Source organism: Electrona antarctica (assembly GCF_951216825.1).
Source record: "Electrona antarctica genome assembly, chromosome: 9".
Classification (NCBI taxonomy): Eukaryota; Metazoa; Chordata; class Actinopteri; order Myctophiformes; family Myctophidae; genus Electrona; species Electrona antarctica.
Genome location: NC_136790.1, coordinates 21,124,162 through 21,151,375, shown reverse-complemented (window position 1 = coordinate 21,151,375; position 27,214 = coordinate 21,124,162). Strand labels below are relative to the sequence as shown.

Here is a 27,214-nt window from a genome sequence, read left to right as displayed (position 1 = left end):
GGATTTCAAGTCCAACACCTTAATCACTCGGTCATCACAGCTGCCTTTGTCTCTATTATGACCAGTCATTCTCGCAGAAACTTTGGTCTTATACTCGGGACAGAAATAAGTTGTGAAAATCTTGAGTTCTGGTGTAACTTCTACTGTGAGATAAAGCTTAAAGTCTCCACCTGATGCTAGACTTGAAAGCAACATTGTTTGAATTTCTAGTGCTAATGAGTTTGGTGCTGTGACCTCCACCCATAGGAACGTAGTCAGTTGAGACATGAAAGGTCATTTGTTCGAATGTGGTGCTGTGATATCCACGCACAAACTTTCACGCAAGGGAAGCTCAGAGTATGTGCATATCCTACAGGTGTAAAGGACCAGAAGTACGCTGTGAGCAGGGTTCGAACCTGCGCGGGGAGACCCCATTGGATTTCGAGTCCAACGCCTTAACCACTCGGCCATCACAGCTGTTTAGAGACCAGATAACTAACCAATCTCACAGCTGGAGAAACTTTGACTCGAGTGACAGGAAGTAATAATCAGGAGTTGTGTTATGACTCTGCTACACCTTTGACTCTGTCAGCCAGTACCTACAAAGTTCAGAGAGTGGATGGTAGAATGTAGGCCGCTGTAGACTGAGGACCTACTTGACTTGAAAAGCAAATAAAGACAGCAAAACACAGACTATGTGATGTCCTATATCTAAAGAGAGCCGTAGTACGCTGTGAGCAGGGTTCGAACCTGCGCGGGGAAACCCCATTGCATTTCAAGTCCAACACCTTAACCACTCTGTCATCACAGCTGTTCTTATTTCTATTATGACCAGTCATTCTCACGGAAACTTTGGTGACTTGAAAATCAGGAGTATTGACTCGATGTACTTGCGATATGACTCTGCTACACCTTTGACTGTGTCAGCCAGTACCTACAAAGCTTGAACGGTGGATGGTAGGCATGTAGCGCATTGATGAGGATCGTACTTGACTTGAAATCAAATAAAGACCAGCAAGAGTTAGACTATATGTGATGTCACATTTTCTACGCTGTGAGCAGGGTTCGAACCTGCGCAGGGAAACGCCATTGGATTTCAAGTCCAACACCTTAACCACTCGGTCATCACAGCTGCATTTGTCTCTATTATGACCAGTCATTCTCGCAGAAACTTTGGTCTTATACTCGGGACAGAAATATGTTGTGAAAATCTTGAGTTCTGGTGTAACTTCTACTGTGAGATAAAGCTTAAAGTCTCCACCTGATGCTAGACTTGAAAGCAACATTGTTTGAATTTCTAGTGCTAACGAGTTTGGTGCTGTGACCTCCACCCAAAGGAACGTAGTCAGTTGAGACATGAAAGGTCATTTGTTCGAATGTGGTGCTGTGACATACACACACAAACTTTCACGCAAGGGAAGCTCAGAGTATGTGCATATCCTACAGGTGTAAAGGACCAGAAGTACGCTGTGAGCAGGGTTCGAACCTGCGCGGGGAGACACCATTGGATTTCCAGTCCAACGCCTTAACCACTCGGCCATCACAGCTGTTTAGAGACCAGATAACTAACCAATCTCACAGCTGGAGAAACTTTGACTCAAGTCTGACTTAGGAAGTAATAATCAGGAGTTGTGTTATGACTCTGCTACACCTTTGACTCTGTCAGCCAGTACCTACAAAGTTCAGACATTGGATGGTAGAATGTAGGCGGCTGTAGACTTAGGACCTACTTGACTTGAAAAGCAAATAAAGACAGCAAAACACAGACTATGTGATGTCCTATATCTAAAGAGAGCCGTAGTACGCTGTGAGCAGGGTTCGAACCTGCGCGGGGAAACCCCATTGGATTTCAAGTCCAACACCTTAACCACTCGGTCATCACAGCTGTTTTTATCTCTATTATGACCAGTCATTCTCAAGGAAACTTTGGTGACTTGAAAATCTGGAGTAGTGACTCGATGTACTTGCGATATGACTCTGCTACACCTTTGACTGTGTCAGCCAGTACCTACAAAGCTTGGACGGTGGATGGTAGGCATGTAGCGCATTGATGAGGATCGTACTTGACTTGAAATCAAATAAAGACCAGCAAGAGACAGACTACATGTGATGTCACATTTACTACGCTGTGAGCAGGGTTCGAACCTGTGCGGGGAAACCCCATTGGATTTCAAGTCCAACACCTTAATCACTCGGTCATCACAGCTGCCTTTGTCTCTATTATGACCAGTCATTCTCGCAGAAACTTTGGTCTTAAACTTTCACGCAATGGAAGCTCAGAGTATGTGCATATCCTACAGGTGTAAAGGACCAGAAGTACGCTGTGAGCAGGGTTCGAATCTGCGCGGGGAGACCCCATTGGATTTCGAGTCCAACGCCTTAACCACTCGGCCATCACAGCTGTTTAGAGACCAGATAACTAACCAATCTCACAGCTGGAGAAACTTTGACTCGATTCTGACAGGAAGTAATAATCAGGAGTTGTGTTATGACTCTGCTACACCTTTGACTCTGTCAGCCAGTACCGACAAAGTTCAGAGAGTGGATGGTAGAATGTAGGCCGCTGTAGACTGAGGACCTACTTGACTTGAAAAGCAAATAAAGACAGCAAAACACAGACTATGTGATGTCCTATATCTAAAGAGAGCCATAGTACGCTGTGAGCAGGGTTCGAACCTGCGCGGGGAAACCCCATTGGATTTCAAGTCCAACACCTTAACCACTCGGTCATCACAGCTGTTTTTATTTCTATTATGACCAGTCATTCTCACGGAAACTTTGGTGACTTGAAAATCAGGAGTATTGACTCGATGTACTTGCGATATGACTCTGCTACACCTTTGACTGTGTCAGCCAGTACCTACAAAGCTTGGACGGTGGATGGTAGGCATGTAGCGCATTGATGAGGATCGTACTTGACTTGAAATCAAATAAAGACCAGCAAGAGTCAGACTATATGTGATGTCACATTTTCTACGCTGTGAGCAGGGTTCGAACCTGCGCGGGGAAACCCCATTGGATTTCAAGTCCAACACCTTAACCACTCGGTCATCACAGCTGCCTTTGTCTCTATTATGACCAGTCATTCTCGCAGAAACTTTGGTCTTATACTCGGGACAGAAATATGTTGTGAAAATCTTGAGTTCTGGTGTAACTTCTACTGTGAGATAAAGCTTAAAGTCTCCACCTGATGCTAGACTTGAAAGGAACATTGTTTGAATTTCTAGTGCTAACGAGTTTGGTGCTGTGACCTCCACCCATAGGAACGTAGTCAGTTGAGACATGAAAGGTCATTTGTTCGAATGTGGTGCTGTGACATCCACGCACAAACTTTCACGCAAGGGAAGCTCAGAGTATGTGCATATCCTACAGGTGTAAAGGACCAGAAGTACGCTGTGAGCAGGGTTCGAACCTGCGCGGGGAGACACCATTGGATTTCCAGTCCAACGCCTTAACCACTCGGCCATCACAGCTGTTTAGAGACCAGATAACTAACCAATCTCACAGCTGGAGAAACTTTGACTCAAGTCTGACTTAGGAAGTAATAATCAGGAGTTGTGTTATGACTCTGCTACACCTTTGACTCTGTCAGCCAGTACCTACAAAGTTCAGACAGTGGATGGTAGAATGTAGGCCGCTGTAGACTGAGGACCTACTTGACTTGAAAAGCAAATAAAGACAGCAAAACACAGACTATGTGATGTCCTATATCTAAAGAGAGCCGTAGTACGCTGTGAGCAGGGTTCGAACCTGCGCGGGGAAACCCCATTGGATTTCAAGTCCAACACCTTAACCACTCGGTCATCACAGCTGTTTTTATCTCTATTATGACCAGTCATTCTCACGGAAACTTTGGTGACTTGAAAATCAGGAGTAGTGACTCGATGTACTTGCGATATGACTCTGCTACACCTTTGACTGTGTCAGCCAGTACCTACAAAGCTTGGACGGTGGATGGTAGGCATGTAGCGCATTGATGAGGATCGTACTTGACTTGAAATCAAATAAAGACCAGCAAGAGACAGACTACATGTGATGTCACATTTACTACGCTGTGAGCAGGGTTCGAACCTGTGCGGGGAAACCCCATTGGATTTCAAGTCCAACACCTTAATCACTCGGTCATCACAGCTGCCTTTGTCTCTATTATGACCAGTCATTCTCGCAGAAGCTTTGGTCTTATACTCGGGACAGAAATAAGTTGTGAAAATCTTGAGTTCTGGTGTAACTTCTACTGTGAGATAAAGCTTAAAGTCTCCACCTGATGCTAGACTTGAAAGCAACATTGTTTGAATTTCTAGTGCTAATGAGTTTGGTGCTGTGACCTCCACCCATAGGAACGTAGTCAGTTGAGACATGAAAGGTCATTTGTTCGAATGTGGTGCTGTGATATCCACGCACAAACTTTCACGCAAGGGAAGCTCAGAGTATGTGCATATCCTACAGGTGTAAAGGACCAGAAGTACGCTGTGAGCAGGGTTCGAACCTGCGCGGGGAGACCCCATTGGATTTCGAGTCCAACGCCTTAACCACTCGGCCATCACAGCTGTTTAGAGACCAGATAACTAACCAATCTCACAGCTGGAGAAACTTTGACTCGAGTGACAGGAAGTAATAATCAGGAGTTGTGTTATGACTCTGCTACACCTTTGACTCTGTCAGCCAGTACCTACAAAGTTCAGAGAGTGGATGGTAGAATGTAGGCGGCTGTAGACTTAGGACCTACTTGACTTGAAAAGCAAATAAAGACAGCAAAACACAGACTATGTGATGTCCTATATCTAAAGAGAGCCGTAGTACGCTGTGAGCAGGGTTCGAACCTGCGCGGGGAAACCCCATTGGCTTTCAAGTCCAACACCTTAACCACTCGGTCATCACAGCTGTTTTTATCTCTATTATGACCAGTCATTCTCAAGGAAACTTTGGTGACTTGAAAATCAGGAGTAGTGACTCGATGTACTTGCGATATGACTCTGCTACACCTTTGACTGTGTCAGCCAGTACCTACAAAGCTTGGACGGTGGATGGTAGGCATGTAGCGCATTGATGAGGATCGTACTTGACTTGAAATCAAATAAAGACCAGCAAGAGACAGACTACATGTGATGTCACATTTACTACGCTGTGAGCAGGGTTCGAACCTGTGCGGGGAAACCCCATTGGATTTAAAGTCCAACACCTTAATCACTCGGTCATCACAGCTGCCTTTGTCTCTATTATGACCAGTCATTCTCGCAGAAACTTTGGTCTTAAACTTTCACGCAATGGAAGCTCAGAGTATGTGCATATCCTACAGGTGTAAAGGACCAGAAGTACGCTGTGAGCAGGGTTCGAATCTGCGCGGGGAGACCCCATTGGATTTCGAGTCCAACGCCTTAACCACTCGGCCATCACAGCTGTTTAGAGACCAGATAACTAACCAATCTCACAGCTGGAGAAACTTTGACTCGATTCTGACAGGAAGTAATAATCAGGAGTTGTGTTATGACTCTGCTACACCTTTGACTCTGTCAGCCAGTACCGACAAAGTTCAGAGAGTGGATGGTAGAATGTAGGCCGCTGTAGACTGAGGACCTACTTGACTTGAAAAGCAAATAAAGACAGCAAAACACAGACTATGTGATGTCCTATATCTAAAGAGAGCCATAGTACGCTGTGAGCAGGGTTCGAACCTGCGCGGGGAAACCCCATTGGATTTCAAGTCCAACACCTTAACCACTCGGTCATCACAGCTGTTTTTTTTTCTATTATGACCAGTCATTCTCACGGAAACTTTGGTGACTTGAAAATCAGGAGTATTGACTCGATGTACTTGCGATATGACTCTGCTACACCTTTGACTGTGTCAGCCAGTACCTACAAAGCTTGGACGGTGGATGGTAGGCATGTAGCGCATTGATGAGGATCGTACTTGACTTGAAATCAAATAAAGACCAGCAAGAGTCAGACTATATGTGATGTCACATTTTCTACGCTGTGAGCAGGGTTCGAACCTGCGCGGGGAAACCCCATTGGATTTCAAGTCCAACACCTTAACCACTCGGTCATCACAGCTGCCTTTGTCTCTATTATGACCAGTCATTCTCGCAGAAACTTTGGTCTTATACTCGGGACAGAAATATGTTGTGAAAATCTTGAGTTCTGGTGTAACTTCTACTGTGAGATAAAGCTTAAAGTCTCCACCTGATGCTAGACTTGAAAGGAACATTGTTTGAATTTCTAGTGCTAACGAGTTTGGTGCTGTGACCTCCACCCATAGGAACGTAGTCAGTTGAGACATGAAAGGTCATTTGTTCGAATGTGGTGCTGTGACATCCACGCACAAACTTTCACGCAAGGGAAGCTCAGAGTATGTGCATATCCTACAGGTGTAAAGGACCAGAAGTACGCTGTGAGCAGGGTTCGAACCTGCGCGGGGAGACACCATTGGATTTCCAGTCCAACGCCTTAAACACTCGGCCATCACAGCTGTTTAGAGACCAGATAACTAACCAATCTCACAGCTGGAGAAACTTTGACTCAAGTCTGACTTAGGAAGTAATAATCAGGAGTTGTGTTATGACTCTGCTACACCTTTGACTCTGTCAGCCAGTACCTACAAAGTTCAGACAGTGGATGGTAGAATGTAGGCCGCTGTAGACTGAGGACCTACTTGACTTGAAAAGCAAATAAAGACAGCAAAACACAGACTATGTGATGTCCTATATCTAAAGAGAGCCGTAGTACGCTGTGAGCAGGGTTCGAACCTGCGCGGGGAAACCCCATTGGATTTCAAGTCCAACACCTTAACCACTCGGTCATCACAGCTGTTTTTATCTCTATTATGACCAGTCATTCTCACGGAAACTTTGGTGACTTGAAAATCAGGAGTAGTGACTCGATGTACTTGCGATATGACTCTGCTACACCTTTGACTGTGTCAGCCAGTACCTACAAAGCTTGGACGGTGGATGGTAGGCATGTAGCGCATTGATGAGGATCGTACTTGACTTGAAATCAAATAAAGACCAGCAAGAGACAGACTACATGTGATGTCACATTTACTACGCTGTGAGCAGGGATCGAACCTGTGCGGGGAAACCCCATTGGATTTCAAGTCCAACACCTTAATCACTCGGTCATCACAGCTGCCTTTGTCTCTATTATGACCAGTCATTCTCGCAGAAGCTTTGGTCTTATACTCGGGACAGAAATAAGTTGTGAAAATCTTGAGTTCTGGTGTAACTTCTACTGTGAGATAAAGCTTAAAGTCTCCACCTGATGCTAGACTTGAAAGCAACATTGTTTGAATTTCTAGTGCTAATGAGTTTGGTGCTGTGACCTCCACCCATAGGAACGTAGTCAGTTGAGACATGAAAGGTCATTTGTTCGAATGTGGTGCTGTGATATCCACGCACAAACTTTCACGCAAGGGAAGCTCAGAGTATGTGCATATCCTACAGGTGTAAAGGACCAGAAGTACGCTGTGAGCAGGGTTCGAACCTGCGCGGGGAGACCCCATTGGATTTCGAGTCCAACGCCTTAACCACTCGGCCATCACAGCTGTTTAGAGACCAGATAACTAACCAATCTCACAGCTGGAGAAACTTTGACTCGAGTGACAGGAAGTAATAATCAGGAGTTGTGTTATGACTCTGCTACACCTTTGACTCTGTCAGCCAGTACCTACAAAGTTCAGAGAGTGGATGGTAGAATGTAGGCGGCTGTAGACTTAGGACCTACTTGACTTGAAAAGCAAATAAAGACAGCAAAACACAGACTATGTGATGTCCTATATCTAAAGAGAGCCGTAGTACGCTGTGAGCAGGGTTCGAACCTGCGCGGGGAAACCCCATTGGCTTTCAAGTCCAACACCTTAACCACTCGGTCATCACAGCTGTTTTTATCTCTATTATGACCAGTCATTCTCAAGGAAACTTTGGTGACTTGAAAATCAGGAGTAGTGACTCGATGTACTTGCGATATGACTCTGCTACACCTTTGACTGTGTCAGCCAGTACCTACAAAGCTTGGACGGTGGATGGTAGGCATGTAGCGCATTGATGAGGATCGTACTTGACTTGAAATCAAATAAAGACCAGCAAGAGACAGACTACATGTGATGTCACATTTACTACGCTGTGAGCAGGGTTCGAACCTGTGCGGGGAAACCCCATTGGATTTAAAGTCCAACACCTTAATCACTCGGTCATCACAGCTGCCTTTGTCTCTATTATGACCAGTCATTCTCGCAGAAACTTTGGTCTTAAACTTTCACGCAATGGAAGCTCAGAGTATGTGCATATCCTACAGGTGTAAAGGACCAGAAGTACGCTGTGAGCAGGGTTCGAATCTGCGCGGGGAGACCCCATTGGATTTCGAGTCCAACGCCTTAACCACTCGGCCATCACAGCTGTTTAGAGACCAGATAACTAACCAATCTCACAGCTGGAGAAACTTTGACTCGATTCTGACAGGAAGTAATAATCAGGAGTTGTGTTATGACTCTGCTACACCTTTGACTCTGTCAGCCAGTACCGACAAAGTTCAGAGAGTGGATGGTAGAATGTAGGCCGCTGTAGACTGAGGACCTACTTGACTTGAAAAGCAAATAAAGACAGCAAAACACAGACTATGTGATGTCCTATATCTAAAGAGAGCCATAGTACGCTGTGAGCAGGGTTCGAACCTGCGCGGGGAAACCCCATTGGATTTCAAGTCCAACACCTTAACCACTCGGTCATCACAGCTGTTTTTTTTTCTATTATGACCAGTCATTCTCACGGAAACTTTGGTGACTTGAAAATCAGGAGTATTGACTCGATGTACTTGCGATATGACTCTGCTACACCTTTGACTGTGTCAGCCAGTACCTACAAAGCTTGGACGGTGGATGGTAGGCATGTAGCGCATTGATGAGGATCGTACTTGACTTGAAATCAAATAAAGACCAGCAAGAGTCAGACTATATGTGATGTCACATTTTCTACGCTGTGAGCAGGGTTCGAACCTGCGCGGGGAAACCCCATTGGATTTCAAGTCCAACACCTTAAACACTCGGTCATCACAGCTGCCTTTGTCTCTATTATGACCAGTCATTCTCGCAGAAACTTTGGTCTTATACTCGGGACAGAAATATGTTGTGAAAATCTTGAGTTCTGGTGTAACTTCTACTGTGAGATAAAGCTTAAAGTCTCCACCTGATGCTAGACTTGAAAGGAACATTGTTTGAATTTCTAGTGCTAACGAGTTTGGTGCTGTGACCTCCACCCATAGGAACGTAGTCAGTTGAGACATGAAAGGTCATTTGTTCGAATGTGGTGCTGTGACATCCACGCACAAACTTTCACGCAAGGGAAGCTCAGAGTATGTGCATATCCTACAGGTGTAAAGGACCAGAAGTACGCTGTGAGCAGGGTTCGAACCTGCGCGGGGAGACACCATTGGATTTCCAGTCCAACGCCTTAAACACTCGGCCATCACAGCTGTTTAGAGACCAGATAACTAACCAATCTCACAGCTGGAGAAACTTTGACTCAAGTCTGACTTAGGAAGTAATAATCAGGAGTTGTGTTATGACTCTGCTACACCTTTGACTCTGTCAGCCAGTACCTACAAAGTTCAGACAGTGGATGGTAGAATGTAGGCCGCTGTAGACTGAGGACCTACTTGACTTGAAAAGCAAATAAAGACAGCAAAACACAGACTATGTGATGTCCTATATCTAAAGAGAGCCGTAGTACGCTGTGAGCAGGGTTCGAACCTGCGCGGGGAAACCCCATTGGATTTCAAGTCCAACACCTTAACCACTCGGTCATCACAGCTGTTTTTATCTCTATTATGACCAGTCATTCTCACGGAAACTTTGGTGACTTGAAAATCAGGAGTAGTGACTCGATGTACTTGCGATATGACTCTGCTACACCTTTGACTGTGTCAGCCAGTACCTACAAAGCTTGGACGGTGGATGGTAGGCATGTAGCGCATTGATGAGGATCGTACTTGACTTGAAATCAAATAAAGACCAGCAAGAGACAGACTACATGTGATGTCACATTTACTACGCTGTGAGCAGGGTTCGAACCTGTGCGGGGAAACCCCATTGGATTTCAAGTCCAACACCTTAATCACTCGGTCATCACAGCTGCCTTTGTCTCTATTATGACCAGTCATTCTCGCAGAAGCTTTGGTCTTATACTCGGGACAGAAATAAGTTGTGAAAATCTTGAGTTCTGGTGTAACTTCTACTGTGAGATAAAGCTTAAAGTCTCCACCTGATGCTAGACTTGAAAGCAACATTGTTTGAATTTCTAGTGCTAATGAGTTTGGTGCTGTGACCTCCACCCATAGGAACGTAGTCAGTTGAGACATGAAAGGTCATTTGTTCGAATGTGGTGCTGTGATATCCACGCACAAACTTTCACGCAAGGGAAGCTCAGAGTATGTGCATATCCTACAGGTGTAAAGGACCAGAAGTACGCTGTGAGCAGGGTTCGAACCTGCGCGGGGAGACCCCATTGGATTTCGAGTCCAACGCCTTAACCACTCGGCCATCACAGCTGTTTAGAGACCAGATAACTAACCAATCTCACAGCTGGAGAAACTTTGACTCGAGTGACAGGAAGTAATAATCAGGAGTTGTGTTATGACTCTGCTACACCTTTGACTCTGTCAGCCAGTACCTACAAAGTTCAGAGAGTGGATGGTAGAATGTAGGCCGCTGTAGACTGAGGACCTACTTGACTTGAAAAGCAAATAAAGACAGCAAAACACAGACTATGTGATGTCCTATATCTAAAGAGAGCCGTAGTACGCTGTGAGCAGGGTTCGAACCTGCGCGGGGAAACCCCATTGCATTTCAAGTCCAACACCTTAACCACTCTGTCATCACAGCTGTTCTTATTTCTATTATGACCAGTCATTCTCACGGAAACTTTGGTGACTTGAAAATCAGGAGTATTGACTCGATGTACTTGCGATATGACTCTGCTACACCTTTGACTGTGTCAGCCAGTACCTACAAAGCTTGAACGGTGGATGGTAGGCATGTAGCGCATTGATGAGGATCGTACTTGACTTGAAATCAAATAAAGACCAGCAAGAGTTAGACTATATGTGATGTCACATTTTCTACGCTGTGAGCAGGGTTCGAACCTGCGCAGGGAAACGCCATTGGATTTCAAGTCCAACACCTTAACCACTCGGTCATCACAGCTGCATTTGTCTCTATTATGACCAGTCATTCTCGCAGAAACTTTGGTCTTATACTCGGGACAGAAATATGTTGTGAAAATCTTGAGTTCTGGTGTAACTTCTACTGTGAGATAAAGCTTAAAGTCTCCACCTGATGCTAGACTTGAAAGCAACATTGTTTGAATTTCTAGTGCTAACGAGTTTGGTGCTGTGACCTCCACCCAAAGGAACGTAGTCAGTTGAGACATGAAAGGTCATTTGTTCGAATGTGGTGCTGTGACATACACACACAAACTTTCACGCAAGGGAAGCTCAGAGTATGTGCATATCCTACAGGTGTAAAGGACCAGAAGTACGCTGTGAGCAGGGTTCGAACCTGCGCGGGGAGACACCATTGGATTTCCAGTCCAACGCCTTAACCACTCGGCCATCACAGCTGTTTAGAGACCAGATAACTAACCAATCTCACAGCTGGAGAAACTTTGACTCAAGTCTGACTTAGGAAGTAATAATCAGGAGTTGTGTTATGACTCTGCTACACCTTTGACTCTGTCAGCCAGTACCTACAAAGTTCAGACATTGGATGGTAGAATGTAGGCGGCTGTAGACTTAGGACCTACTTGACTTGAAAAGCAAATAAAGACAGCAAAACACAGACTATGTGATGTCCTATATCTAAAGAGAGCCGTAGTACGCTGTGAGCAGGGTTCGAACCTGCGCGGGGAAACCCCATTGGATTTCAAGTCCAACACCTTAACCACTCGGTCATCACAGCTGTTTTTATCTCTATTATGACCAGTCATTCTCAAGGAAACTTTGGTGACTTGAAAATCTGGAGTAGTGACTCGATGTACTTGCGATATGACTCTGCTACACCTTTGACTGTGTCAGCCAGTACCTACAAAGCTTGGACGGTGGATGGTAGGCATGTAGCGCATTGATGAGGATCGTACTTGACTTGAAATCAAATAAAGACCAGCAAGAGACAGACTACATGTGATGTCACATTTACTACGCTGTGAGCAGGGTTCGAACCTGTGCGGGGAAACCCCATTGGATTTCAAGTCCAACACCTTAATCACTCGGTCATCACAGCTGCCTTTGTCTCTATTATGACCAGTCATTCTCGCAGAAACTTTGGTCTTATACTCGGGACAGAAATAAGTTGTGAAAATCTTGAGTTCTGGTGTAACTTCTACTGTGAGATAAAGCTTAAAGTCTCCACCTGATGCTAGACTTGAAAGCAACATTGTTTGAATTTCTAGTGCTAACGAGTTTGGTGCTGTGACCTCCACCCATAGGAACGTAGTCAGTTGAGACATGAAAGGTCATTTGTTCGAATGTGGTGCTGTGATATCCACAAACAAACTTTCACGCAATGGAAGCTCAGAGTATGTGCATATCCTACAGGTGTAAATGACCAGAAGTACGCTGTGAGCAGGGTTCGAATCTGCGCGGGGAGACCCCATTGGATTTCGAGTCCAACGCCTTAACCACTCGGCCATCACAGCTGTTTAGAGACCAAATAACTAACCAATCTCACAGCTGGAGAAACTTTGACTCGATTCTGACAGGAAGTAATAATCAGGAGTTGTGTTATGACTCTGCTACACCTTTGACTCTGTCAGCCAGTACCGACAAAGTTCAGAGAGTGGATGGTAGAATGTAGGCCGCTGTAGACTGAGGACCTACTTGACTTGAAAAGCAAATAAAGACAGCAAAACACAGACTATGTGATGTCCTATATCTAAAGAGAGCCATAGTACGCTGTGAGCAGGGTTCGAACCTGCGCGGGGAAACCCCATTGGATTTCAAGTCCAACACCTTAACCACTCGGTCATCACAGCTGTTTTTATTTCTATTATGACCAGTCATTCTCACGGAAACTTTGGTGACTTGAAAATCAGGAGTATTGACTCGATGTACTTGCGATATGACTCTGCTACACCTTTGACTGTGTCAGCCAGTACCTACAAAGCTTGGACGGTGGATGGTAGGCATGTAGCGCATTGATGAGGATCGTACTTGACTTGAAATCAAATAAAGACCAGCAAGAGTCAGACTATATGTGATGTCACATTTTCTACGCTGTGAGCAGGGTTCGAACCTGCGCGGGGAAACCCCATTGGATTTCAAGTCCAACACCTTAACCACTCGGTCATCACAGCTGCCTTTGTCTCTATTATGACCAGTCATTCTCGCAGAAACTTTGGTCTTATACTCGGGACAGAAATATGTTGTGAAAATCTTGAGTTCTGGTGTAACTTCTACTGTGAGATAAAGCTTAAAGTCTCCACCTGATGCTAGACTTGAAAGGAACATTGTTTGAATTTCTAGTGCTAACGAGTTTGGTGCTGTGACCTCCACCCATAGGAACGTAGTCAGTTGAGACATGAAAGGTCATTTGTTCGAATGTGGTGCTGTGACATCCACGCACAAACTTTCACGCAAGGGAAGCTCAGAGTATGTGCATATCCTACAGGTGTAAAGGACCAGAAGTACGCTGTGAGCAGGGTTCGAACCTGCGCGGGGAGACACCATTGGATTTCCAGTCCAACGCCTTAACCACTCGGCCATCACAGCTGTTTAGAGACCAGATAACTAACCAATCTCACAGCTGGAGAAACTTTGACTCAAGTCTGACTTAGGAAGTAATAATCAGGAGTTGTGTTATGACTCTGCTACACCTTTGACTCTGTCAGCCAGTACCTACAAAGTTCAGACATTGGATGGTAGAATGTAGGCGGCTGTAGACTTAGGACCTACTTGACTTGAAAAGCAAATAAAGACAGCAAAACACAGACTATGTGATGTCCTATATCTAAAGAGAGCCGTAGTACGCTGTGAGCAGGGTTCGAACCTGCGCGGGGAAACCCCATTGGATTTCAAGTCCAACACCTTAACCACTCGGTCATCACAGCTGTTTTTATCTCTATTATGACCAGTCATTCTCACGGAAACTTTGGTGACTTGAAAATCAGGAGTAGTGACTCGATGTACTTGCGATATGACTCTGCTACACCTTTGACTGTGTCAGCCAGTACCTACAAAGCTTGGACGGTGGATGGTAGGCATGTAGCGCATTGATGAGGATCGTACTTGACTTGAAATCAAATAAAGACCAGCAAGAGACAGACTACATGTGATGTCACATTTACTACGCTGTGAGCAGGGTTCGAACCTGTGCGGGGAAACCCCATTGGATTTCAAGTCCAACACCTTAATCACTCGGTCATCACAGCTGCCTTTGTCTCTATTATGACCAGTCATTCTCGCAGAAACTTTGGTCTTATACTCGGGACAGAAATAAGTTGTGAAAATCTTGAGTTCTGGTGTAACTTCTACTGTGAGATAAAGCTTAAAGTCTCCACCTGATGCTAGACTTGAAAGCAACATTGTTTGAATTTCTAGTGCTAACGAGTTTGGTGCTGTGACCTCCACCCATAGGAACGTAGTCAGTTGAGACATGAAAGGTCATTTGTTCGAATGTGGTGCTGTGATATCCACAAACAAACTTTCACGCAATGGAAGCTCAGAGTATGTGCATATCCTACAGGTGTAACGGACCAGAAGTACGCTGTGAGCAGGGTTCGAACCTGCGCGGGGAGACCCCATTGGATTTCGAGTCCAACGCCTTAACCACTCGGCCATCACAGCTGTTTAGAGACCAGATAACTAACCAATCTCACAGCTGGAGAAACTTTGACTCGAGTCTGACAGGAAGTAATAATCAGGAGTTGTGTTATGACTCTGCTACACCTTTGACTCTGTCAGCCAGTACCTACAAAGTTCAGAGAGTGGATGGTAGAATGTAGGCCGCTGTAGACTGAGGACCTACTTGACTTGAAAAGCAAATAAAGACAGCAAAACACAGACTATGTGATGTCCTATATCTAAAGAGAGCCGTAGTACGCTGTGAGCAGGGTTCGAACCTGCGCGGGGAAACCCCATTGGATTTCAAGTACAACACCTTAACCACTCGGTCATCACAGCTGTTTTTATTTCTATTATGACCAGTCATTCTCACGTAAACTTTGGTGACTTGAAAATCAGGAGTATTGACTCGATGTACTTGCGATATGACTCTGCTACACCTTTGACTGTGTCAGCCAGTACCTACAAAGCTTGGACGGTGGATGGTAGGCATGTAGCGCATTGATGAGGATCGTACTTGACTTGAAATCAAATAAAGACCAGCAAGAGTCAGACTATATGTGATGTCACATTTTCTACGCTGTGAGCAGGGTTCGAACCTGCGCGGGGAAACCCCATTGGATTTCAAGTCCAACACCTTAACCACTCGGTCATCACAGCTGCCTTTGTCTCTATTATGACCAGTCATTCTCGCAGAAACTTTGGTCTTATACTCGGGACAGAAATATGTTGTGAAAATCTTGAGTTCTGGTGTAACTTCTACTGTGAGATAAAGCTTAAAGTCTCCACCTGATGCTAGACTTGAAAGCAACATTGTTTGAATTTCTAGTGCTAACGAGTTTGGTGCTGTGACCTCCACCCATAGGAACGTAGTCAGTTGAGACATGAAAGGTCATTTTTTCTTATGTGGTGCTGTGACATCCACGCACAAACTTTCACGCAAGTGAAGCTCAGAGTATGTGCATATCCTACAGGTGTAAAGGACCAGAAGTACGCTGTGAGCAGGGTTCGAACCTGCGCGGGGAGACCCCATTGGATTTCGAGTCCAACGCCTTAACCACTCGGCCATCACAGCTGTTTAGAGACCAGATAACTAACCAATCTCACAGCTGGAGAAACTTTGACTCAAGTCTGACTTAGGAAGTAATAATCAGGAGTTGTGTTATGACTCTGCTACACCTTTGACTCTGTCAGCCAGTAACTACAAAGTTCAGACATTGGATGGTAGAATGTAGGCCGCTGTAGACTTAGGACCTACTTGACTTGAAAAGCAAATAAAGACAGCAAAACACAGACTATGTGATGTCCTATATCTAAAGAGAGCCGTAGTACTCTGTGAGCAGGGTTCGAACCTGCGCGGGGAAACCCCATTGGATTTCAAGTCCAACACCTTAACCACTCGGTCAACACAGCTGCCTTTGTCTCTATTATGACCAGTCATTCTCGCAGAAACTTTGGTCTTATACTCGGGACAGAAATATGTTGTGAAAATCTTGAGTTCTGGTGTAACTTCTACTGTGAGATAAAGCTTAAAGTCTCCACCTGATGCTAGACTTGAAAGCAACATTGTTTGAATTTCTAGTGCTAACGAGTTTGGTGCTGTGACCTCCACCCATAGGAACGTAGTCAGTTGAGACATGAAAGGTCATTTGTTCGAATGTGGTGCTGTGACATCCACGCACAAACTTTCACGCAAGTGAAGCTCAGAGTATGTGCATATCCTACAGGTGTAAAGGACCAGAAGTACGCTGTGAGCAGGGTTCGAACCTGCGCGGGGAGACCCCATTGGATTTCGAGTCCAACGCCTTAACCACTCGGCCATCACAGCTGTTTAGAGACCAGATAACTAACCAATCTCACAGCTGTAGAAACTTTGACTCAAGTCTGACTTAGGAAGTAATAATCAGGAGTTGTGTTATGACTCTGCTACACCTTTGACTCTGTCAGCCAGTACCTACAAAGTTCAGACAGTGGATGGTAGAATGTAGGCCGCTGTAGACTGAGGACCTACTTGACTTGAAAAGCAAATAAAGACAGCAAAATACAGACTATGTGATGTCCTATATCTAAAGAGAGCCGTAGTACGCTGTGAGCAGGGTTCGAACCAGCGCGGGGAAAACCCATTGGATTTCAAGTCCAACACCTTAACCACTCGGTCATCACAGCTGTTTTTATCTCTATTATGACCAGTCATTCTCACGGAAACTTTGGTGACTTGAAAATCAGAGTAGTGACTCGATGTACTTGCGATATGACTCTGCTACACCTTTGACTGTGTCAGCCAGTACCTACAAAGTTCAGACAGTGGATGGTAGAATGTAGGCCGCTCTAGACCTACTTGACTTGAAAGCAAATAAAGACAGCAATTGTTGATTTAAAGAATAATACAACTTTAAATATACCACTATCACAGGGCTACTTAAGCGTACTGCTTTGCACACAGTTCTGCCTTTCCAGGACATTTGTTTTTTATGAGGATTATGGGGATGGCCATTCATTATGGGGAACATAAAAAAACTTAATGTGGCGGTGCCTTTGGAGTCAAGCACAGTTCTTGACTTAATAGAATTCTCGACATCTGGGTCAATGCCAAAAAAACAAAAAAAACAAAAACAAAACATTAGAAAATAAAATGTAATTATAATACAAAAATAATAAGAAAAATATTGACATTGCTGTTACACTAAAAACTCAGCTTCTCATCATGCACCTGTAACCCCACACCAATACGTATTACCTTCAAGCGCCACTTGAAGGTAGGTCACCCCAAACAGACAGACATTTCTAGAGACATAGAGACACACGCAGCCTCAAAAAATAAACATGTGAAATGTTTGATTCTATGCAGGTATGCTGAACTACAGATGTATACAGAGCTGGACTTCCATCCTTCAGAAGACAAACACTGTGACCTTATCATCGACAAACCCACTGTTTTCATGAAACTGGATGCTGGTAAGGAAAGACAATTCAGTGGCTCTCACGTTCAGCTAATCGATAACATATGTAGGTATACACCACTCTAAGGCTGTATTGCCCTGTTTTTTATAGGATTCAAGCTTCGGCAGGGATTTTTGAGCGGACCTCCAAACTATCGTTTTAATGAAACAAAAAAATAACCTTCGAGCACCGAAGGTTCTTCTGAGTGCTTTTAACCAAGCTGCAATTCATTATATATCCTTTGGGGAGCATATTGGCCAGTGAATCTAAAATTTGACCCAAAAGAAATTGCAAAAGTTTTTTATGATCCTTAGGTTCATTCAAATAACAAATTCAAAATCACACCTGTGTGAAGTGAGGGGCGCTAATATATTAAAGTCTAACTCATGTTGATTAGGTGATGTAATGGTGATGTAAAACAAACGGTGCCAACACAAATATTAAACGCCATTAACAATAAAGAGACAATATGGACGTAATGAGGTACATTATGACGTAAATTTTCCCTTCATTGTCAATGGCATTTACAAAACAAACATTGAACTAAAGACTTCGCCGGGCTTTGGGGCGACTGTACCGGGCGGTAGGGGTGACCGTTCTTCTGTTACAAATCCTGTGTTTGTGTCAGGTGATCAGTGTTAAATCCTGTGTTTGTATCAGGTGATCAGTGTTATTATATAAAAAAGGCTATAAAATAAAGCTGCCGCAATCTCCCGACCTTTTAAATGAAATGTTTTGTGTAATGTGTAATGTTGTGTATTATATTGGCAGAGTATAATAGCTTACACTACTCGTTCGTTACTGGATAAAGTAATGATGAGAAATATATTAGCCTATTACTGGTTACTGAATGATGAATAACAACTTAGCTTAGCCCCAATGTCTGCATGCAAGAACATAAACTGTAGAAACATTCCTACATTCCTACAGTTGATCTGTTGTTGTTGTTGTAGTAACGACCCAGCACACTCAAACAAAGGGGCTAATGACCCCCCTTGGGCCCCCTCCACTCTCACTATATGTAGCTAGAGACACTTCACCTCCTCTCTGTCTAGCCCCCAAAGTACAGGTAAAGTTCTCTCTCTCTCTCGCTCTCTCTCTCTCGCTCTCTCTCTCTCTCTCCGTTCAAAAGTACAGGTAAAAATCTCAAAGTACAGGTAAAAATATAGTAGGGGAGAGCCGCCACGGTTGTAACACTTTGCACGTTTCATTTTTTTACTCAGAGATCCGTTTATCTACATATGTAATATTTTCAGGCAACTGACCTACACATGTCTGCTACCATAAACCACTTTCTTTTCCCCAATTGATAAAACAGGTCGGGAGTTATTAAACCGAACGTGGACGCTGTTCCAGTGTTACATTTGCTGCGCATATCGGATTAATTGTAACGGCATGCGTGATAAATGTAACAACGCTAAAAAACACCATTAAACATATCGTTTTCAGCTTAAAGCAATTATATTTCATTGAAGCAACTCCTTAACATTGTTTTCATACCATGGATGTGATACGAAAATGTATCAAACATAAGGGAAATATGAAATAGTACCGGGTGTACCAGTTTGGGCGTTTGAGTCAGTTCAATGGGAAAATACATTGATTAAACAAACGTTTGATTGATTGAGTTGTACAATGTTATACAACCCTAAACTAATTAGAATACACTCTGTAATGAAAGACAACTGACTGAACATATAATATTTGCCAATATGTAAAATATGGAAATATGACTTATAATGGTATTTAATGGATAGGCGTGTGTTACAATTGACCCACTTTTGCAAGTTTTTCTTTGGCGTTGCTACAGACCAGAATGAACGTGCATTCCGTCTAAACACGATGCAAACTAATGAAGAACATAAGCATGAAGACATCCATGTGGATTTTTATTCACCAACATCAAAGAAAAAAATTGTAGCCCACATATACTATGGCGTCATGATGGCATTGACCAATCAAGAGATAACGTGCATGTTACAACCATGACGCGTTACAACCGTGGCGGCTCTCCCCTACAGGTAAAAATCTCTCTCTCTGCTCTCTCTCTCTCTCTCTCTGTTCAAAAGTACAGGTAAAAATCTCTCTGTTTAAAAGCACAGGTAAAAATCTCTCTCTGTTTAAAAGCACAGGTAAAAATCTCTCTGTTTAAAAGCACAGGTAAAAATCTCTCTCTGTTTAAAAGCACAGGTAAAAATCTCTCTGTTTAAAAGCACAGGTAAAAATCTCTCTCTGTTCAAAAGTACAGGTAAAAATCTCTCTGTTTAAAAGCACAGGTAAAAATCTCTCTCTGTTTAAAAGCACAGGTAAAAATCTCTCTGTTTAAAAGCACAGGTAAAAATCTCTCTCTGTTTAAAAGTACAGGTAAAAATCTCTCTCTGTTTAAAAGTACAGGTAAAAATCTCACTCTGTTTAAAAGTACAGGGAAAAATCTCTCTCTGTTTAAAAGTACAGGTAAAAATCTCTCTCTGTTTAAAAGTACAGGGAAAAATCTCTCTCTGTTTAAAAGTACAGGGAAAAATCTCTCTCTGTTTAAAAGTACAGGTAAAAATCTCTGTTACCTCGAAAATACAACGGTTTTATGGGGCGACTTGTCCAAACCTTTTGGGGCGACATCGCTGGAGATTTTAGGGTGACTTCGTCGGGCTTTGGGGCGACCGTACCGGACGGTAGGGGTGACCGTTCTTCTTGGGGCGTTTCATCTGGTATTCGGCGGGGCACGTGTGTGCTTATGGTGTGTGCTAGCAGCAGCCACCACCAGGCTCCGCCAAACTTTGTTCAACTGTTATTCCTGGCGTGGCCAGGAATAAGGTTAATACCTTTGAGGCGTGACTGTAGAATAAAAATGTGTCAAAGTGATTCTGCATGTCTTTTGACAGGGGTGAACATGTACCACCACTTCTGTGATTTTGTCAACCTGTACATCTCCCAGCACATCAACAACTCCTTCAGCTCAGACATCAACATCCTCATGTGGGACACGGTGGGTACTTGAGGATGCAGTGCTACTGTGATAACTTGATTCATATGGAGGCAAAACTGAAGAGAAACAATCATGCATAACCTGGATGCACAGGATGCACTCTAGCATGGCTCTGAATATCGTCTATGTCGCGTGGAAACCCCCTGATGTCCAAAACGGTTACTTTTCACGATTCAAATTCAAAAACAGCAAAAGTAACAGATCTACAAGCTCAAAATGTGTCACTTCCAGCCACGTTTGGAGCTTGTGAATCTGCTACTTTTGATGCTTTTGTGTGACACTGTAGTATGATCCAGTAGGGCGTTAATTTGCAGGGGGAAGAAAACAGCAGCGATATGATAAAGGTGTGGTGAATTTCCAGGAAGTCTTATGAAGTGTCATCTTTAAATGTCTCTCTACTCAATCATGCATTACTTGCATAACTTAAAAACGTCCTGAGGACTTGTTTCCATTGTGGTCCTACTCCTACTTGATACCCAGCATAAGAATGCTAGGGTTCATGTGGTTCAAATATATATTATTGTATTTTTGCCATATGATATTTGTTGTGTATGTGTTCTTCTCTCACATCTGAAGAGTTTCTATGGTTACGGAGATCTGTTCAGTGAGACGTGGAGGGCCTTCTCAGACTATGACATCATTCACCTGAAGACCTACGACTCTAAGAGAGTATGTATGCTGCCTGACTGTTAAAGTGATTTTGGTTGGAAATTAAAACAAAAGAAAAAAAGGAGAGCTGTAATAAATCCCATTTAGACCTGTATCTATTCATTGTTATACCTTGTGTATACACACCCACACACAACACGCAAGGACTGAAAGGGTTTTAAACATCTATCTATCTATCTATCTATCTATCTATCTATCTATCTATCTATCTATCTATCTATCTATCTATCTATCTATCTATCTATCTATCTATCTATCTATCTATCTACTGTATCTATCTATCTATCTATCTATCTATCTATCTATAAATGCACCACGTCTCTGTGTACTGTATGTACGTGTGTAATCCACGTAACTCGAGAACCGTTCACCCCACCGACTTCGAATTTGACACACGTGTTCCACACCACCACAGGGAGTGCAGGGCCCGACCTTGAGTCGGTGGGATACACTGTTGTCCAGACCCAGCACAAAAGCCTCTGCCCGGGCTCTGGACAGGGCCCAAATTAGCCAATTGATCACACCTTGCCTGCCTATCAGTGTTGATTGAAAGGGACCCTTTCAAAAGCATGCATGCTACACATGAAGGGGGTTCAGTTTGGCCTGAGGCTAGCCAGGGTCCGGGATAACATCAGCGGAGAGCTGTCATACCATTTTAAGTCGTTGTTTCTCAAGTTTTCAAGTGTTCATTTCCGTTTCCTATTCTTGGAACTTTGTTTAGGCCAGTCTTTATTGATTGAAATTGAATTACTTTTGCTGTTAAAAAAAAGGAGCTTATTAGTGGACTTGGACCTGTCGGCCTCAAGTCTATGAATGGGTTAAAACCACACTGTATATTCCTGACTGTTAATGTAATTGGATGTAATCAACGAAATGTGAGTCCGCAATATTGGCCTCTGGTCTTAATGGGTTAAGCAGTTTGGGAATCTACCTGTTGAGCTTTGTAAAACTATTTAAAATCCCTGATGTTTGTACATTGAACTTATTCATCATCTATGGCTAGGTGTGTTTCAAAGACGCCTTCTTCTCCCTCCTCCCGAGGATGAGATATGGACTGTATTACAACACTCCTCTGGTAAGTTACAGTGTGTGTGTGTGTGTGTGTGTGTGTGTGTGTGTGTGTGTGTGTGTGTGTGTGTGTGTGTGTGTGTGTGTGTGTGTGTGTGTGTGTGTGTGTGTGTGTGTGTGTGTGTGTGCGTGCGTGCGTGCGTGCGTGCGTGCGTGCGTGCGTGCGTGCGTGCGTGCGTGCGTGCGTGCGTGCGTGCGTGCGTGTGGTGCATTATACATGGATATCCTCAAACATCATATTTTCTGTGTCCAGCTCTTTAATCCCTACCCACATTTGTATATGCTATCTCCTTATTCATATATTTGTTTTCATCCCATGTGTCAGTCCCCTGTATTCCTTGGCCCTTTGTTTCCTGCACGCAGAAACAGGTTTCATGGATAAATTACATGTTTATGGTCTGCCCCTAAACATGCAATTTGGTCAAATATTTATGTGACGCTTTCCACAGCCCGGGCGGCGCTTATGTTATTTAGATGATTATTCCAAGGGGATTTGTGTAAAGATGGTATCATGTAAATGTGTGCAGAGACCCAGGGCTCCAGCCTTGAGGTGTGAAATATTGATAGGTTAGCTTCATATCTGACGCTTTTGTTTGCCCCTACTGCTCATGTCATGTTTATATTCATGTGCTCGTGTTTGAGGTCGCAGCATGCGAGAGAGTCACACACCTGGTGCGATGCTCTTTCATGGCATATAATGTTTGCTATTGACAGTTTCCCATCACATATTTGCGAGATTCACATTCTGATTGAACTGATTTATTTTGCCACGTGCATTTCTTCATGTCCGACATCAATACGGTGTGTTTAACAATGTTCTAAATCATTGGTTCTCAAAGTGGGGGTCCGGGAGACCCCCAGGGGTCCTTGAGTGCGTCCCCAGCAAAAATAGTTAACTTGGCATCACTCATTTAAACCACTTTACTTTATTTATATGTTGGTTTTTAGTCGACAAAATCTCCAGTTGATTTTTCAACAAAATGTATTTTGGCAAGCCTTGATGGCGTCCTAATGGCAGATTTTACACCTGGCTGCATGCTGAAACTCTACAAGCTCACAACGCATCACGGTGAACTTGTAGATCTGCTATTTTCAGAGTGCAACACCCGAGCGCAACCAAAAATCTAATGACTTATCTTGTAGTTCTACTGGATCTTTTCTCCACTCCCTCCCTAACAAAATTGTCAATATATTTAGTCTTAGTTTTAGTCATAGCTTAGTTTTGATTTAGTTTTGATTTCGTTTTGATCAGTGAAAAAAAGTAGTCAACGAACATTTTTCGCCATAGTTTTAGTCGACGAAATGAACACTTGGCCGCTTCCCTAGGGGGTGCAGACCAAGTACAAGATGGGGGGTTTATATCTCCATGTTGCCATTGGAATGCCTCGGGATCCACCCAGGATCAAATGGCTAATGTGACCCGAGAAAGGGGAATCTGGAGCTGTCTGCTGGAACTGTTGCTCACCATGAATGGATGGATAGATGGATGGTGAATTGGACCAGAATAGAATACTTTTATTGGCAGTTTGAAAAAGAAATCACAACAATGTCACCATTTAGAAAACGAAATCGGATCGAAAAAAGCCGAAAGTTATTTCCATTGTGGTCTACCTACAAAAGAACTGTACAGACAACCATGAAACAAAGAAAATGGAATCCTTTATATATAAAGTTAGAAGCAAACCAATATATATTAGAGAAGAACGAAGAATCCAATGCAGTCAGAGGTGTGTGTGTGCGTGTGCGCGTGTGCGTGTGCGCGTGCGTGCGCGTATAACCTTTTTGTGTGGTGTGCTGATGGCAGATCTCAGAGTGTTACAGTGAGGGGATGTTCAGGGCTTTCTCCCAGCATGTCCTCCATCGCCTCAACATCCCACAGAGGGGACCAAAGGTAAGAGGAACAATCTGTTGCTTCTTAGTACAGCTCAATACTCCATGATTACATTTCTCCCTGGCCGGGGAATCAAACCCAGGCCGACCCCAGTGAGGGGGGCAAATCCTAGACACTGACAACTAGACCAGTAGACGTTTTTCAGGCCGAGGAGGACCCCTTAGCTGAGAGAGAGATGAAGCAGGACCCCCACTTATACAGTAGATTGTATAAAATCGTGTTGCAGATTAAACATTTTCATAGCTTTCATAGATAGCTTCATAGACGTGTTTGACAGCGACATTTTAATGCGTATTTTCAGACATTTAACCACCTTTTCCGACATTTAACCACTCTGTACTTGATCTGTTCCCTCTATGCATTATTGTTGGCTAAAGTTCTCTTCAGAATAGGGGTGCTAGGGTTCAAGTGGTTAATGCAAGTGGTCAAAGACTATGACATGTAGGGCATTTTGTACAATTTTATTTTCAATCTAGGCTCATCTAAAAGCTCATAACGCGTCGTAACAGAGGGTTCAAATGGTGAGAACTAGCTTTTGGGCTCCATTGGATGGCACTGGCTGTGGTAGTTTACTACATGCCGGATGAGCTCTGTTGCTTCTGCAGCATCTTCTGCTGCCCCATGGGCTGGCAAGGAGATGCCATGGCCAACCTGCACAGATTTGGTGTACGTTTAATACATGTATTATGCATCAGGCAAGCTCATTGTGGCTCCATACCTGTAACAGTAACGACTGCAAGCCCATATGCATGAAATGAAGAGATGGGGAGCAGATATTTTATGAGCTGATATCTAGCACAGACTTAGGAGTTCTCGGTTCACAGACCAGACGGGAAGGGGGGGGTAGTATGGCAGGGCACTGACGTGAATTACTGACAGGCAGTAAACGGAAAAGCGTACAGGCACATATATATACACACATACATACTGTACACCACTGTTCATCTCCTCCACACACCTCTATCTGCAACTCTCGGGTCTATAGCACGCATCACAGGTGTACAGTATGTATGTTTTTTATGGCGCAGCACTCCAATTGCTCGACCGTATATTTATGACCGGCGAAGCCCGATAACTTCTCCTCATCCTATGGAGCAGCTCATTGGGTATTCATGGCCCTCGCTGGATATATGCTAAGAGGCTCTCCGGCTACAGATGCAGGGCTGCTAGCGATAGCGGGCGGGCAGCTGAATGAATGAGAGGTCTTCCTGGCCCTGACCCTCTTTTCATCGCTAGATTAATGCCACACAGCCAAACACACACACTCGCACGGTTCCTCTCTTCCATTGTCCTTTGTTCAACTCTCCCTATCGCCTTCCCTTCATATTATGCCCGAATCACAACGTGGCAACTCTTCAATACTTTTATTAGTAGTAGTAAAATGGGGGGTGAAATTAGATCTTTGTTGAATGTATTATGCTCACAGCTTTTACTGAAGTAATTTGTCAGATGGGTGATTCTGTGAGGAATGGTTTGAAAATTGATAGTTTGCGTATAGTGTAGCATGTGATCCTTATTGTTTAGTTCCATGTGACACAAACGCGTGTGTCTTATAGCGCATGTGTTTGTGTGCAAACACATGCCAACATGGACTAATCACTTTCCAATTCAAAAGGAGTTGGGCGTTGAATTGGCTTATATTGGAGGGGGCATGTCTGATCAAATGAATATCAAATATCAAAAATATTGAATCAATCAACTTAAACTCTCTGGGGTGCACACAAGAGTAGACGTGAAGATGACCCCAGAAATGTTTTAAATTGAAATTCCCATTGAATGTGGGTTAAAGTGGGTGAACAAGTCATCTCTCTGCCTGGCAAGGTGTCGGAGAACTTTTGCAATTGTTGTGAAGGAGCGTGGCATTTTGCCAGCCATCTCCTCTTGTCCTTGGCTGATTGATTATTGGGCACATTGCTGTTTTCAGGAGGGGCGTGTTCGTGTCACCCTGCTTGCTCGCAGCACGGAATACAGAAGAATATTAAACCAAGTGGAGGTGAGTCTCTTTCCATCTCTATATTTCGCTCATTTTCTCCATGCTGTCCTGTCTCTCTCTGTGAGTCTCTCCCATCTCATGGGATTCCCTCCATCTCTCTTCTTCTTCCATCTCTCACCCTTTCCACCCTTCTCATCTGTATTCCTTCCCTTTAGAGCAGTGTCTTTCTCTTGCCATCTCTCTCAGTTCGTCCTCTCCAGCCTTCCGCCCCTTCTTCCGAACATTGATTTACTGCCCTCCTCTCTTAAGTGCCCGTTTAAACTCTTATTTGCCATAAACAGTGGGGGTGGGATAAAAAAGGAGGGGCCCTTGTGATGTGTATGGCTGGACGTCCATGTTGGTTTGTCCTCTCATTGATCAGAAGAGATGTGTCGCTGTCGTTGATTACAGATGGTGAACGCCCTCAAGACCGTGCCTTTACTGGAGGTCAATGTGGTGGACTACAAATACAAGTGAGTTAAAAGGCTGCATTCTGACAGCACAGATCGCTGAGGTGGCACGATGAGGGGACCACTATGAACCACACAAAGCCTTTGAAGTTGCTAAAAGCCTAAATTGTAATAATAATAATAATAAAACTGTATTTGTATAGCACCTTCCATGACATGAAATGCAGCTCAAAGTGCTTTACAGAGCAATGGAGAAAAAAAGAAAAGAAAAGCAAGGCATAAACATTACAAAAAAAAGAGCAGTAATGCAATACAGTGAGGACATGAATAACAAAAAATTCAAAGATCAATTAAAAGCAAGAGTGTAGAAGTGGGTCTTGAGCTGTGCTTTAAAAATGTCTACAGAGGCTGCCTGTCGAAGGTACAGTGGGTATGTTATTTTGGTTCAATTATTTTTGCTCAACTTTGGTCAGCGC

The 27,214-nt window shown here is 43.8% G+C and overlaps 1 protein-coding gene across 1 annotated transcript in view; it reads left to right on the top strand.

The window, feature by feature from the left end:
* eogt (EGF domain-specific O-linked N-acetylglucosamine (GlcNAc) transferase) overlaps positions 1-27,214 on the top strand; it is a 281,129-nt gene that overhangs the window by 247,873 nt on the left and 6,042 nt on the right. The window contains exons 7-13 of the mRNA XM_079510866.1: positions 17,654-17,760; positions 20,625-20,728; positions 21,305-21,397; positions 22,401-22,472; positions 24,270-24,356; positions 26,281-26,349; positions 26,740-26,801. Coding sequence (XP_079366992.1) covers positions 17,654-17,760; positions 20,625-20,728; positions 21,305-21,397; positions 22,401-22,472; positions 24,270-24,356; positions 26,281-26,349; positions 26,740-26,801 — 594 coding nt within the window. The remainder of the gene's footprint in view (positions 1-17,653; positions 17,761-20,624; positions 20,729-21,304; positions 21,398-22,400; positions 22,473-24,269; positions 24,357-26,280; positions 26,350-26,739; positions 26,802-27,214) is intronic.